Below are 13,535 nucleotides of genomic sequence, written 5' to 3'. Positions count from 1 at the left end.
TGAAAGGCAAGTAGATAAGCAGATTCCTACCTGTATTTTTATTGTCTCGATTCGTCCACTGCTGCTACTGATAATGGAAAAGGTTATGAAGTTGACTTCTTTGCCTTCTTGAAGGTGGTTGGGCATTAACCAACACAACAGTGAAACCCGATCCAGCTTTCGCTCCCTCCGCTTCCTCAGGGCCCTCACTTCCTCACTCAACTCACTCAGACGCTCGCCTCACGTCACTTCGCTCGCCTTGGGAGGAAGGCTACTGACGGTAGCGAATCTCAGAATACGAATAAGATCAGAAAGGCCATCATAAGAGCAAACAAGGCAATGGCTTCCGTGAGAGCAAAGCCTAAAATGGCATAACCAAACAATTTAGTATCCAATTACGGACTCCGTGCTACTGAATGGATCAACGAACTGAATATCTTTCCAATTCCGACTGCAGCTCCAGCTAAAGCAATCGTAGCAGTTCCAGCACCGATGACTTTTAAACCCTCCATAACATCTTTAAAAGTTTTCATTTCAGTCTATTAATTGGAAGCAGGATTTTGATTCTTGAAAGCGAGTTAAGTGGCTCTGAGGGGCACGAACGGTATAACAATAAGTACTGATTCGACTAGCTCGAACGTGGGGAACGAATGCTTGAGTGTGAACAAATAGCTGACTCTTGCAAGTTTGTGGCCAGCGATCACCCTCTAAGCTATACGCTTGATAACGAACTAAAGGGCTCGAAGCTATAGAAGCTCTACAAATAGCAGTTCTTATGAATTTATGGCACAGTTCTTTAAGCTGGGTAAAGTAAACAGTAAACAGCAAAGACTCCCTATATCGAACCCCATTTTTTGATATGCCTTAGTATAAAGAGCTGGCTTAGTACATATCCATAAATATGTCTTTTTGACTGCGGCATAGCTATCCCGTTGTTTTCCTTTTCATAAGAGAAAGGATCCGTATAGGTATAGTATACGTAAGTTTACCTAGATCTATGTATTTACCTTATGTGCCTTAAATCTACAGATGAGTCGGGATCCTAATCTTACTATTACAATTATAGGATCAGCTCTTATTTGCAATCTTCCTTAAAGAAAGTCTAAGGTAGTTGCAGGTCCATTTTCCTTTTTTTATAATGTGCGGGATTCCTACTCTGAGTAGGCTTCTTCGTGCGTGCCATTCTAGGAGTCTTCATTTACTCCGGTATAAAAAGGGTTATATCAAGGTCAAAAATGTCTTTCTGGTCCACCAAGAATTTTTTTTCAACTAAGGTTTGTCCGCCACAGCATGCCTTTTCCGTCTATAGCGGATAGGTAATTTAGCTACCTCCGCAGCAACAATTGCTTCAGCGGGAGCTGTCGTCGTGGGATCCGTAATAGTGAGCATTGTAACTGATACCGGGAGTTTCATATCTAGTTTTTTCTGCTTACGAAATGCTTACGCTTACCAAAAGGACTAGGGCATCTTGTCAAGAGCAAAAGCGAGCGGTGACTCTATCGGAATCTATAGAACTCGACTGGAAGCGGGTGGAACCCAGAATGGAATCTGTCCTGTCTAGAGGTCTTTGCCCTAAACCACTGCGTGTTTACTGACACACTATCCCACCTTAGGGTAGCCCCCTTCTTTCAAATAGAATACCTATCCTATTAGCTCTGAATAGCTCTGAAGCAGGAAAGATTCTTTTCTTTTCTACACTACATTCTGGACGGAAAGGAGATGGTTGTTGAACATCTTCCTAGGCCCCTCCCATCGTACTCTTCCCTTCTTCTTCCCCTCCGACCTGTGCTATCCATTCTGCATGCAGTATTATAATATTAGTCGGTCTTGGGTCTAGGAAATGCCAACAGAGAAGCAAGCCGAACCACCATAAGCGGATCCTGAGCATGAGTCAGTACGTCAACAATCATAAAAAAAAACCTCCATATAGCACATTTCCCAATAGTTGGATTCTTTGTCAGGTCTTTCCAATGCCGGGGACAGCAGCAAACCACCTTTTTTATTCACAAATGATTGTGATTGTGGAGTTGAGGCAGGGAACGGTGCTAGACGACTCGGCGATTCTACCCTACCTTTTTCCCAGGATTTTCTTGCTGCTTGACGAGAAAAAACCGCATGTTTGGCTCTATATTCCGCTTTTTGGCTTAGTAAGCTCTTCTTTCTCTTTCAGGCACTCTACCTCAGCAAAGGATGCGATGAAGGAGTCACCATCTGTCACATGGGTGATCAGGGCGGACATTGTTCTTTCGTCAGTGCAGTCAGATTGGATCTGAGGCAGAATGGATAGAAGAAGAAGCTGTTCTTCTTTTTTCTGCATCAGCTACTAATCACACGTTTGGAATCGATCTAGCTGCTTAGCTTATCTTATGTGGTTTGGGCATACGGATTCGACTAGCATTCACGTGGGTAGCATTTGAATGCGGAATCACCCGAAAGCACGGGATTCTACTTGACTTTCTTTCCGATGGTCCTATCTTATTAGAAATAAGTAAATAGTGGATCTTCGACTAGCATTTCGTGGAAATCATAGTTGGTAGTGGCTTTTTTGCTTTGACCAGGCCAAAGGCGAAAAAGAGAGAAAAAAGGCAATTCCTTCTCTTCTGTTGTCACAAGAAGGGACTAGGTTCCTAGCCAAGCCAGGGAATCCACGACCGATTGTCAAAAAATATCCCACTACGGGGTAAGAAGCAAGGAAGGAGTGCCACTTTCAAAAATTCTTTTTTAGTTCAATCACCCGCCGAAGCGAATCCTTCGAAATAGCCAAGCCAATAAGTAGAAGGGCAAGGTGACCACAGGGAAAGGCATTACCAGAAGGAAAGTAGTCCAACTCAATGTCTTACGCATCAGTGGCATTTGAGTGAAAGCAGTAAGTCAGTGGCCAAGAATCGTCGATTTTGGAGTTACCAGCTCAAGGCAGCTCATGGGAATTTCTTTAAGTAAGAACGATCCCCAGTGTCATCCTCTTCGTCTTCTCTTTAGGAAAGCAAGCCCCATCGAGTGGAGTCAAGGCATGCCTTAAGGTAGCGACTGACTTTCAGGTGAGATGGTTCAATAGTAGATTAGATAAAGGCTCTTGCTACTTCCCACGAGGGGAGGAAAGTCAATAGCGTAGATAAGGAAGTGGCTGTTCTTGTTTGTTCATGATTCCGCTGCGCTCCTATTTCATGGAATAAGCGCCTTTTCTCTTACAGACAAAAGAAATGGATCTCTTCCGGCTAGCTCGAAGGAAAGAGCGCTATAAGAGTAAGAGAAAGAGTGCCTCGAGAATATTTGGGATTTTTACTGAAAGCAGAGGAAGCATTCGATGCATCATAAAAAAAAAGTGCAGCTGCCAGAGCCCCGTATTTACCAGCGGGGGTCCCGAGATATTCTATGATCAAAGGCTTTGTGGTTGTCACGAACTGGATTCGAACCAGCACCTCTGGGAGCAAAAGACAGGCCCAGCGAACTACCATTCATTCTGATCGCGACTTTGTTTACCCGGTTCCCCTCGCGGCTAAAGGGTACATCCGGGTTCGGTCGCATGGACCTACTTACCTTGCTTGTAGACCAGCTGCAGAGCTAACCCTTGTTCTATTGGTTTGATGCTACCAAGACGACTTCTTTATGCCCATCAAAGGACCCCGAGATGCTAATCCACGAAAAACGAGACGAGAAATTCGAAAGAACTTATATACGGAACGAGGGCGACCCGTGGAAATACATCGGTTTCTTACTCGTGCAAAGGAACTATTTCTTGGCAACTTGGACAAATTCTAACGATGTTTGTCCCGCATATCACTAGATCGATCGGTATCTTTACAAATTGATAAAGCTTTCGTCTCAATTCATACTTAGCCGCGAGCAATCTACGTTTGTGATCTCGTATATTTTGCTTCTCCGACATCTTACTGACTTTCCCCCTCATCTTTTTGAAAAAAGCCGCTCCACGGTGGTAAAGTCTCATCTTGTGTGTTGGCCGAAGTTACAATAGTGACATTGAACCCTCGAATATGTTCGAAGATCTCGAAATGATCTTCCAGTTCCGGGGAGAATTCGCAAAACTCCATTTCCATCAAGAATTGAATGGACTTTTCCCGTATTTCGACCGGAAAATCTAACAGAGACATTACTGCGGAGATTCTTACCAAAAAATGAGACATTCCAGGGCCTCGGAGAGTGCTTTGCCGTGCTAGGTCACTGACATATCCTTTTTTGTCTTTATTTGACCCCAAGAATGAATTGGATCGAAACGACTTTCCTGTCGAAGCCCTTTGTGTCTGTATTAATTTCTGACCGCACGGAATCTCCATAGCCAATTTTCCATTTTTGATTATGAAATCAGAAGGTGCTGCCTTTGGTACTACTCTTATTTTACACGATCCAGGAACTTCCATAACGTTGGCGTGATTCGGTTTGAGCAACGGATCCTGACGTGATACATCTTCGTAATGAAAATGGAGTGTAAACATTATTCTTTTTTTTCCCTGTATCGATAGAATGAGCACTGTGAACTATCTGCTTCAAAAAAGAGAATTGTAAATCAGAGCAATATATCGTAGTGTAGAACATATTTGAAGTAATGGGGATCACATTAGTAGGAATATAGGCCAGTCTCCAGCTTCTATCCTTTTCTTTTCCGCTGGCATCTCGCATTCACGCCCCCGTTTGACTGCTGCTGTTAGAACACCACAATATTCGTCCTTTTGGGCTTAATGCTCTCAATGGTGAATTGATCATTCGATATCCTTCCTCTTATGAGAGGACAGAATGGAATAAAAGTAATGAAACCCGCGATGGCTACTGAATAACCTCCTTTTACTTTATCAATAAAAAAGCCACCTATACTGATCAGATTACGGATCAAGACTCCCTAGATTCCGCGTCAAGACTCTCTTTTCTCAGGGCTACTTTTTCGCTCAATGAAAAGAAAGTTCTAGAGGTCCTCCCGTACTGATCGAGATCCTCCAGAAGGCTATAGAGCCTTCTCAAGGACGACTCCCCTGTAGCGCTATTGGGGGAGTCGAGAGCGCGAGCTCCCTTCCGCATCCAATCCCCCGTCGGATAAAGAACTTGCATTCGCTGAATGATCTGAACCTTGACCTCGAAGAGGTCTTCCGCTTGCATACGGGCGAAGTCTATTTCTTCGGCACTAGGCAAGGGATTCGAAGCTAAGAGTCGTCTTTGTATGGACAAGACGGAATCGCCCCCGACCCGCTCATCAGGTTCGTATGGAAAGCGACCGGGGCTAGCTGGCCCCTCAGTCGAGTCTGACACCGTATTGGGTCCGGCCCCTGCATCAGCAGAAGCGGTCGAGGTGCCTTCCGTTGATGTCTGTATGTATTCCCCCCAACTCTCGGAGGAATTCATTTCCATCTTCAAGGAGGAAAACACTAAAACTAAGAAAAGCTTGACCGGGACAGGCACAGCGACCCCCAAACTCTTCAAGAAAAAGTCCGCGAAAGCCCGCGCACCAAGAGAGACACCGCTTTTGCAAAGTGATACAAAAACGGCGGGGAAGGCGATCGCAAGAAAAAGGGAAATTATTATTAAAAAGAATAATAAAAAGCAACCAATTCTTGTAGACAATCCGCGATGGCGCGTTCTAACCTTCCCCGCGGGGACATCCACAATAGAGTCAGTGCGCTTGACAAGATCTCCTTCTTTAATAGCAGTATCACTACCAAAGACAACAATCCCTACATTCTCATTCTCAAGATTCAAGGCTATTCCTTTCACACCGCTGGCAAATTCAACCATTTCCCCAGCTTGAATCTCGTTCAACCCATAAACACGTGCAATCCCATCTCCAACTGAGACCACTCGACCAATCTCATCCACTTGAAAATTCGTGTAAAAGTTGCTAATTCTACTTTCTAATAGAGTCGTTAGTTCAGCAGCTCTCGGAGAGAATTCCATGATTCTACTTATTTTAGATATAAGGGGGAATACCGCTTTCATTTACTTATACATATGGAGCACTGAGTTACTTACGGTCTTCTCACATATCAGATGGTTACCTACGCTTTTCTTTGTCTTACGACTTTACTGTGTTAAGCAACTCATCTCATTAATAAGCATTTAGTGAAACTAAGTAGACTTCTGAACCGGAAGACTAAGCGAATTCTCCTTACTATTGTTCGACTACAGCCACTTCTACACCTTCATTTAGCAAATCCGATCTTTCTCCGTTCTTCTTCTATTTAATTATTAGATCAGAATTTCATTATTTAACGAGGCTTAAATCCATTTTATATATAAAGTAACTACGACCAGCTACTGCTACCCCAATCTACGAGACCTTCTCATCTCCTTCGATTGGTTCCGTGTGGGGCATCCTGCTGAGAGACATTAGCTAATATAGCCTGCCCCTTTTTGCGTAATACCTCTTTCTTGGTCTTCTGCTTCTTGTTGTCCTCTTTAACTCGTTGACTCAGTCGGCCTTACTTAGGCCTTAGGTAGAGTCCTGGTAAGGTAGAGAGGGATAGGATCTCTAGTCCGGTAAGCTTGTAGTGGATGAATTGCAATGGCTCTAGCTGATTGAGATAGGTTGCCTTATTCTGTGTGTAGAGTCCCGGTTGCGGGCTCATTCCCATTCACAGGCACCTCAGCCAAAGCAGATATCCTTTGAGAGTGACCTAAACTACCACTCAATTTCACTCTCTTTAATACACTCCCTTTTGATGTTAACGAAGGAAGAAGCAAGTCAAGTGGCATCAAGAGCATCCATCACACAAGTCTTTCCCTCAGTATCAATGAAAACGAGCCCCAACTCCAGAGTCTGTAAACTCATTTCCTTCGTCCTTGCCTGTAACTGACAACTAAGCATGATACCCATCCCATTCCACCTATCCGCACCCTATCTCGCTGAAATTTAGACATGTGAGCCCGGAAACACATTTTCAAGCCTGTCAGCGCAGCTCTTTTTGGAACGGTACGAGCAGACCACTTAAGCAGATACCTAGACTTCCATTTTGAACCACCAAGCAAGGTAGTTGTGTAGGCGGAATATAGTATCCTTCATCGGAATCAGAACAAACTGAAGGAACGAGACAGCACCAGATCAGCTTTAAAGAGCAAGCAAGAACCACTGAAAGAGGCCGGTACCTTTCGTATAAAAGCCAGCAAAGCTACTCATGCACCTGGAGCGAGCCACCTGGCGATTGAGGGGCAATCATATGCTTCTGTGAAAAAATTCTCCTCTCATCGATGTTCTACCGAACTGAACTAATAATAGTTTATCATTTAGAAAGAATGGCGAAAGAGGCCTCCTTGCATTGCCCAACTAGAGCGAAAAGCCTTATTGCGTTGCGGCCCTAAGTAGCTATGGGGTGTTGATGTACTTGGAACCTAGACCGGTTACCTGAGTATGGCGGTTCGGTAGCCGTTCAATGATAGCACGAGATCCTCGCTTCGGTAAGTTACAAGGATGAATGCAAATAGCAAGGCGCTGTGCTGTGTGAAGTGAGACTGGCTGCCCTAAGTTAAGTGCTTCCTTATTAATATTAATTAATGATCTTGCTCAGTAGGAGGGCTTTCCCCCTTCTGTGCAGCCTGATTCTCTCTCTGGAAATGAGGGTGCCCTCGATTGACATTTATCATCGAATAAGGAATCCTTCCATGGATGAGAAGGTTGAGTTACAGTACAGACTCCGTTGGCTTTCGCAAGGAAGCATCTCGAAAGTTCCGCAATCTATGGTGGATGCCTCACTCGAACTCTATCCCATACCCTACTCGATGCTGAAGCTACTCTGCCTTTCGGAACCCAAAAAGAAAGCCGGGCGCTTGGGAAGCTATGCAAAACCTGAAAAAAGGAGTCTGCTTTCCATCTTTGAGCTCAGAGGTTACGATCGTCTCCTCATTAGGCTATTTTAAAAAAAGTATAGCTGACTCATCAGCTGAGTGGTTCGCCTCTTGTCCACCTGAGTTGTTTACTTCATTTTCCGGCCTGGAAAACCAATGACTCTTCAGGTTAGGTTCTCTTTCAACATAGACATCCCGATGACCATGGATCAACTTCGTTCCACGAAACAGAAAGCAAATGAAATCTTCCTCTTAGGGCGTTCGATTCCGCGAAATGGCGACCCGTTTTGCCGGAGTATTCCGCTGTGGCTAGCATTGTTAGGAATGCTTCTGACCATCTTAGGCCATTCTTGAGGATGGACCCTCCGGCAACTTTAGAAGCCTTGGTTCGTAAGGGCTCTTATCTTGAACTAACGCTTTGATCTCGGCTTCTAGATCCATATCCTTTCGCATCAAGAGTACCCGCGCGTCTCAAACCCACCTTTATCCCAACAACCCCATGATGAACAGAGAGGAACCCGATGAGGGAAGTGGGACAATGTTCAGACCTTGGCTGTCACAACAAGCAACCAATCAGTTCCAGTCCCAAGGGCAGGTAAAACGAGGCCTCGACGGATGGGAACTCCTACTCTGACTATAGTTTTGCGATCTCTAAGCGGGATTTTCAGTCATCTATCCTTTATCTTTCCCTAGCGAGTGAAGAAAGAGTGGATGTTTTGAACGAGTGTTGAGCGAGTGAAGTGCCCCATAAGCTATAAGGGCGAGCTATATGTATCAATTCCGTGAGCAGCGATTGAACTGAACGTAAAAAGTGCATCCAGCAGGAATCGAACCTACGAATTTGCCCGGTTGGGCGCTTTAACCATTCAGCCATGGATGAGAGAGACTCAGCGAGTGAACTAGGTTTTGGTATTCCTTCTTGGGCTTCTATTTCTTCCGTTAAAGGAGATTCGAGAAAAGATGGAATAAGAAGACGTGTTTCCAGAACGAACAAGATACGGGTTGAGAAGGGGGAGTTAGCAAAGTTAGACAAGATTGGAATGGGCATAGGAACATGTATTGATGTACCATATCGGCTAATGCTCCCAGGTTGATGCGATGTATTCCACCAGTTGACTGAAGACTTGATTATTGGTATATCGATCGGTCCAACACGGATTGAAATAGGAGCCGGTTCGATAGGAAGCTTTTGAAAACACAGTGCACCCATGTAAATAAGGAACGAGATTAATACAGAGGTTAAACGAGCATCCCACACCCAAAAGGTGCCCCACATAGGTCTTCCCCGAAACCCCCCAGTAACTAAGGTAAACAACGTAGAAAAAGCACCCATTTCTGTACCGGTTCCGAAAGAGCGAAGAAAAAGGGGATGTTTTGTTAATAGGAACAAGAACGTGTTTATAGCCGTAGCGATATAAACAAGAATACTCATCCGAGCCGCAGGAACGTGTACATAAGGAATCCGAGAATTTCCACCTTGTTGAAGGTCTAGTGGTGCTACCCGAAGACTTAAATGAATAGCCATCGCTGTTAAGAACAACCGAGATCCAATGAAAATTTTCGCGTAGCTTCTGGTCTTTGACATCAAAAAAGAAGGTTGTAATAATGAAAGGGACATCTGAGAATTTGATCCTAGCTAGTGGAACAATAAAGACGAAGTGTCCGTATATATAGGAACAGAAAAGGAATGCATTTTCGGTTTTGTTGCCGGCCCTCAAACCCACCGGTTGCCGATCCGACGTGGTAAGAGCAGATCCCGATGGATCGCTCTTAGAACACGCCGATACGGCACGCTCCCCCGGGTCCCAAGCTCCCTGATTTGAGTGACGTACGATTCGTACGTACGCACACTCAAAAGACGACCTTGTGGATAATGGAGGGAGCCCCGGATGTCCCGGTACCCGTTGAGTACGGCCTGTGGATGGAACCCATCATCCACTAAGGCAGCTTCTACGTATCGCTCCACTAGCAATTGAGCGTCTATAGTGGAGACCAGACGTAGAAGGTTATCGCTCCCTCCCAAATTGTTGCCCAAGTATCTCTGATAGAGGATTGCACTTCTCTCTTCATCAGAGAGTAGCGGTTGGGGCAATCGGGGGATCACGACGGGGACCGGGTCAGGTACCGGCGGCGTCTCCGGTTGAGGAAGAGGTAGGCGGCCTGGTGGACTAGGGGGGGAGGGGTTCCCCGCGTCGCACCAGGCTATCGCAGGACGAGTAGGTACAGCCCAACTATGAAGTACATCAGCAGATGCTACAATAATACGTAGATGACTTTTGGCTGGTACAACCACTCGATTGTCCACTTCTAATAAACGTAATTGACCCAATTCTAGATCATCTTCTGGAATCATATAACTGTCAAAAGTGAGTGACTGTTCATCGGAACTGTTATAGTCCGAATACTCATAGGTCCAATACCATTGATGTCCAATAGCTTTGATAGTAATGGCTGGATTTACTACTACCTCGTCCATTGAGTATAAGAGAGCAAATGATGGTATAGCAATGAACATCAGGATGATACTAGGAAATATGGTCCAAAGAATCTCGATAGTAGTTCCATGAACAATCCTTTGCGGGATTGGATTTTTTTCTTTTCGGAAATGCCATAAAGCGCGAACCAAGATCCGTGATACGAAAACCAAAATCAGAATGAGGAAGAAAAAGATATCGTGATGTAAGTCTATTATTCCTTGCATCATAGGTGTTGCTGCGTCTTGAGATCCTAATTGCCATGGTTCCGCTGCATCACAAGGAGCAATTGTGAGAAATAGCCATTCTAGAACAATCATTTGATCTGTTTCATTCTTTGACTGCTCTGCTCCCCCAAAAAAATGGAGAGACTTGTTCTTGCTCTTCCAATTCAGGAAGACTGATTTGCTTGGTCCAACCAAAAAAGATATGGGATTTTTGGGCGTCAGTCTTCTCTTACTTACGAGATTTCGAGTTCCCTTGAAAAACAGACTGTATAATCAGTCAGTAGTGCTTTATTAATGGATTCACTTTCTTGCTAAGGAGATGAGTTGCCTTCTTCAGATTGAAATTCTCTCTGGGAATCATATCCCTGAGCTCTCACTCGAAAGGGTTCAAAACGTATTCGTTGCTAAGAAAATTTTGAATTAAATAAGTTGTAGGGACTCATCCAACTAAGCTTAGCCTTTACCTGAGCACCTTGCCTTTTAGGCCTTGCTTGCTTTACTTTAGTCCTACTACCCCTGGCTCTTGAAATCTTATACTATCTTAACTACAAATACAAAAGGTAATAAAGATTTTCTTCTTGATACTAGATTCTCTATTGAGTAAGTAACTCGTTAAGTAAGAATAAGTAATATCACAAATTGAATCCCTGAAACTTCTTTTTTTGGTACAGCTCGAAGAGACAGAAGATTAGAGGAGGGCAGATGAGATGACACTCAAAGCACTGATAGTCTAAACCCTGGGGCTGGTACTTCGACTGGAAGCTATCACAAACTAGATGCTTACAGTCCTTTTTTCTCTCCCATTTAAGTAAGAAATACATCTAGAAAGAAGATATTCTCTAGCCTAGAGGAAAGAGAACAACTAGGATGAAAGGTATTTATTATTACTAATCTTGATATAGTGAGACAGGATGATAGAATGTCACTAGTATAAGCGCCCGGTTAGAACCATGGGAAGATTAGAATGACTCCACTAGGAACCTCATTAAAGATAGATAGCTACCTTAGAGAGCTTACACAGTCAATTGATCTATCCTAGGTTGAGGAATCCGGGAAGAAGGCTTTCAAGTCAAGAAGAGATTAGCTCCTAAGGAGGAAATAAGGGAGTCATCTCGAAAGACGCAAAAGATCTGTTATTAGCTTATTTATAAGCAGTCGAAGATCCTTAAAAGCCTTTCTTTTTGGCTTACGGCTTACTTGCCTTTTTTTTTTTTCTTAAAGCCTATCTATATTAGACAGACATAGACTGAGGGCATTCTCGGCATCCATGCTCCTGGCAATGGCAAGATCCGAGATGTCAGTTCTTGAAGACAAGCCTCAACCTTATTCTGACTCCTACTAGGGCAATCAGGTTCAAGTTAAGCCCGAACAGCTTAGTTTTCCACTTCTCTTCCGACACAAGCTTCTTTGCCAAGCCTTCCCCATCAACAGGAAATCTAGTAAGAAAGGCAGGGGTTCTCAACCACGGGAAGGGGGGAGGGGGAAGGATCACAGGGCCAAGATTGAAAGTCAGGGTCGGTGATCAAAGGGAAAGAGAGGAAAGGGGCAACTCAAATAGAAATAATTAATACATCCTGATTTCGACTTTAAAGAGAGGATACCATAGCTAGAACCTTATCTAAGTTGACTTCGTTGGAAGTACCAATACCCACTGCTACTAAGAACCTAACTGATTTCTCCCTTTAGGACAAAGATCCATTACTATGTTGTATCAGTACTTTCCACTATGATTCTATGAGACTTCCCACAGAGTAAGTAGGCATAAAGATGGGTTAGATTACAGTGGAAAGCGCAGACAGCAGGAAGGATTTCCGGCAATGGATTAAGCTGACACCTCTCTTTGATGAAGCAGTGAGCGTACTTCCATGTCTAATTTATAACTAAAGCGGTAGTCTTTGACTGGTTTATAGGCCGGTTTCCTTCTCTTTATCAACCAAACTACTAGCTTACAGGTTGGCTGGCTGGCTATTTTATCAACCCTGTGCCAAATAGTGGTACTTTCATTTCGAAAGATCCGCTAGTCTTCCTAACAAAAGAAGTCAAAGATGTTTTAGTTACTGCAACAGCCTTCCATTACAAGAGTTTACGCTTTGAAAGTGAGGCATATCAGTGGTTTACGGATATCTTACTATAAGTTCTTTCTACTAAAGCAAAATCTTTTGAAATAACTCGGAATGCTAAAGGACCCTTTCACTTTCTAGCGAATAGAATAGGAATCTGTGAAGGTAAAACGGAGGTTCTTATGAGCATCCCAATGGATAGAGGGCTGAATGTATCATGAATTAGAAGGGGATAGCCCCGAAATCCCTTTACCCCTTCAAGCGCAGGAGACTCCCGGTAGTGTAAGCAAGTCAATGGAGTTCCCAAAGAAGTCCTTTTGCTTACTGGTACTCCTGTCCTACCCCTGCTGGAACTAGACCAGTGACCGAAAAAGAAGTCGCTCTTGTCTTACTCTTATCGGTATCGTAAGCCCTTCTAGTACAACCGTTCCCTCCCTCCTCAAACGGTGAGATGACTTCAAGAATATCATCAGTACTCCTCGAATCAATCTATTCTACCGACGAAGAATCTGGGTTGTAGGCAAGCGCCGCCCCAGCAAGTGTTACGCGCTACGTCGAAAGGGAAGATCGCTCGAATCGCCCTATTCATCTCCTCTCCCGTTGGTCGAGTCACTTCGTCCCTTATCATCTTGATGAAAGCCTGCTTAGCAGCCCCTGTAGAGGCTCACTTCATGCCTTTACGAGCCTACCATCTCTCTCAGCTAGAGAAAAGTCGACAGACATCTTTGTAACCTAATAGCCCCAAAAAGGATGGTCTTTTCTGAGAAGAAAAGCATATCTACCTTGAGGATCTTCTGGAAAGTAGCCTATGGAAAGAGCAAACCCAACCAATACTTGCCTTTCCCATGGAAGAGAGTAGCCCTGCGTATTGATTCATTACCGACTGAACGGGAAATGCTTGCTTCTATTCTCTCCCCTCGAGCCGTAAAGAAATGTGAAGGATAAAGAACTGGAAAGGCTGCAAAAGTGGAATCATTTCTTTATTGTTGATAGTTATCCGATTCCAACATATC

General features: G+C 44.1%; 2 protein-coding genes across 2 annotated transcripts; both read right to left on the bottom strand.

The window, feature by feature from the left end:
- Positions 1 to 4,821: 4,821 nt before the first annotated feature.
- LOC139893096 (uncharacterized) lies at positions 4,822 to 6,139 on the bottom strand. The gene has a single exon (XM_071876233.1). The coding sequence runs from the start codon at positions 5,917 to 5,919 to the stop codon at positions 4,822 to 4,824; it is 1,098 nt and encodes a 365-aa protein (XP_071732334.1). The 5' UTR covers positions 5,920 to 6,139.
- A 3,208-nt stretch (positions 6,140 to 9,347) lies between these two features.
- On the bottom strand, positions 9,348 to 11,126 carry LOC139894566 (cytochrome c oxidase subunit 2-like). Its single transcript, XM_071877920.1, has one exon. The coding sequence runs from the start codon at positions 10,553 to 10,555 to the stop codon at positions 9,476 to 9,478; it is 1,080 nt and encodes a 359-aa protein (XP_071734021.1). The 5' UTR covers positions 10,556 to 11,126; the 3' UTR covers positions 9,348 to 9,475.
- Between the last annotated feature and the right edge of the window lie 2,409 nt (positions 11,127 to 13,535).

Source organism: Rutidosis leptorrhynchoides, chromosome 2, assembly GCF_046630445.1.
Source record: "Rutidosis leptorrhynchoides isolate AG116_Rl617_1_P2 chromosome 2, CSIRO_AGI_Rlap_v1, whole genome shotgun sequence".
In the NCBI taxonomy this organism is placed as follows: Eukaryota; Viridiplantae; Streptophyta; class Magnoliopsida; order Asterales; family Asteraceae; genus Rutidosis; species Rutidosis leptorrhynchoides.
Note: the sequence above shows the minus strand (reverse complement) of the source record. Positions and strands in the feature narration are given on the sequence as shown.

Coding starts and splice junctions, on each gene's coding strand:
- LOC139894566 (XM_071877920.1), bottom strand. CDS start 10,555: ATGATTGTTCTAGAATGGCTATTTCTCACAATTGCTCCTTGTGATGCA.
- LOC139893096 (XM_071876233.1), bottom strand. CDS start 5,919: ATGAAAGCGGTATTCCCCCTTATATCTAAAATAAGTAGAATCATGGAA.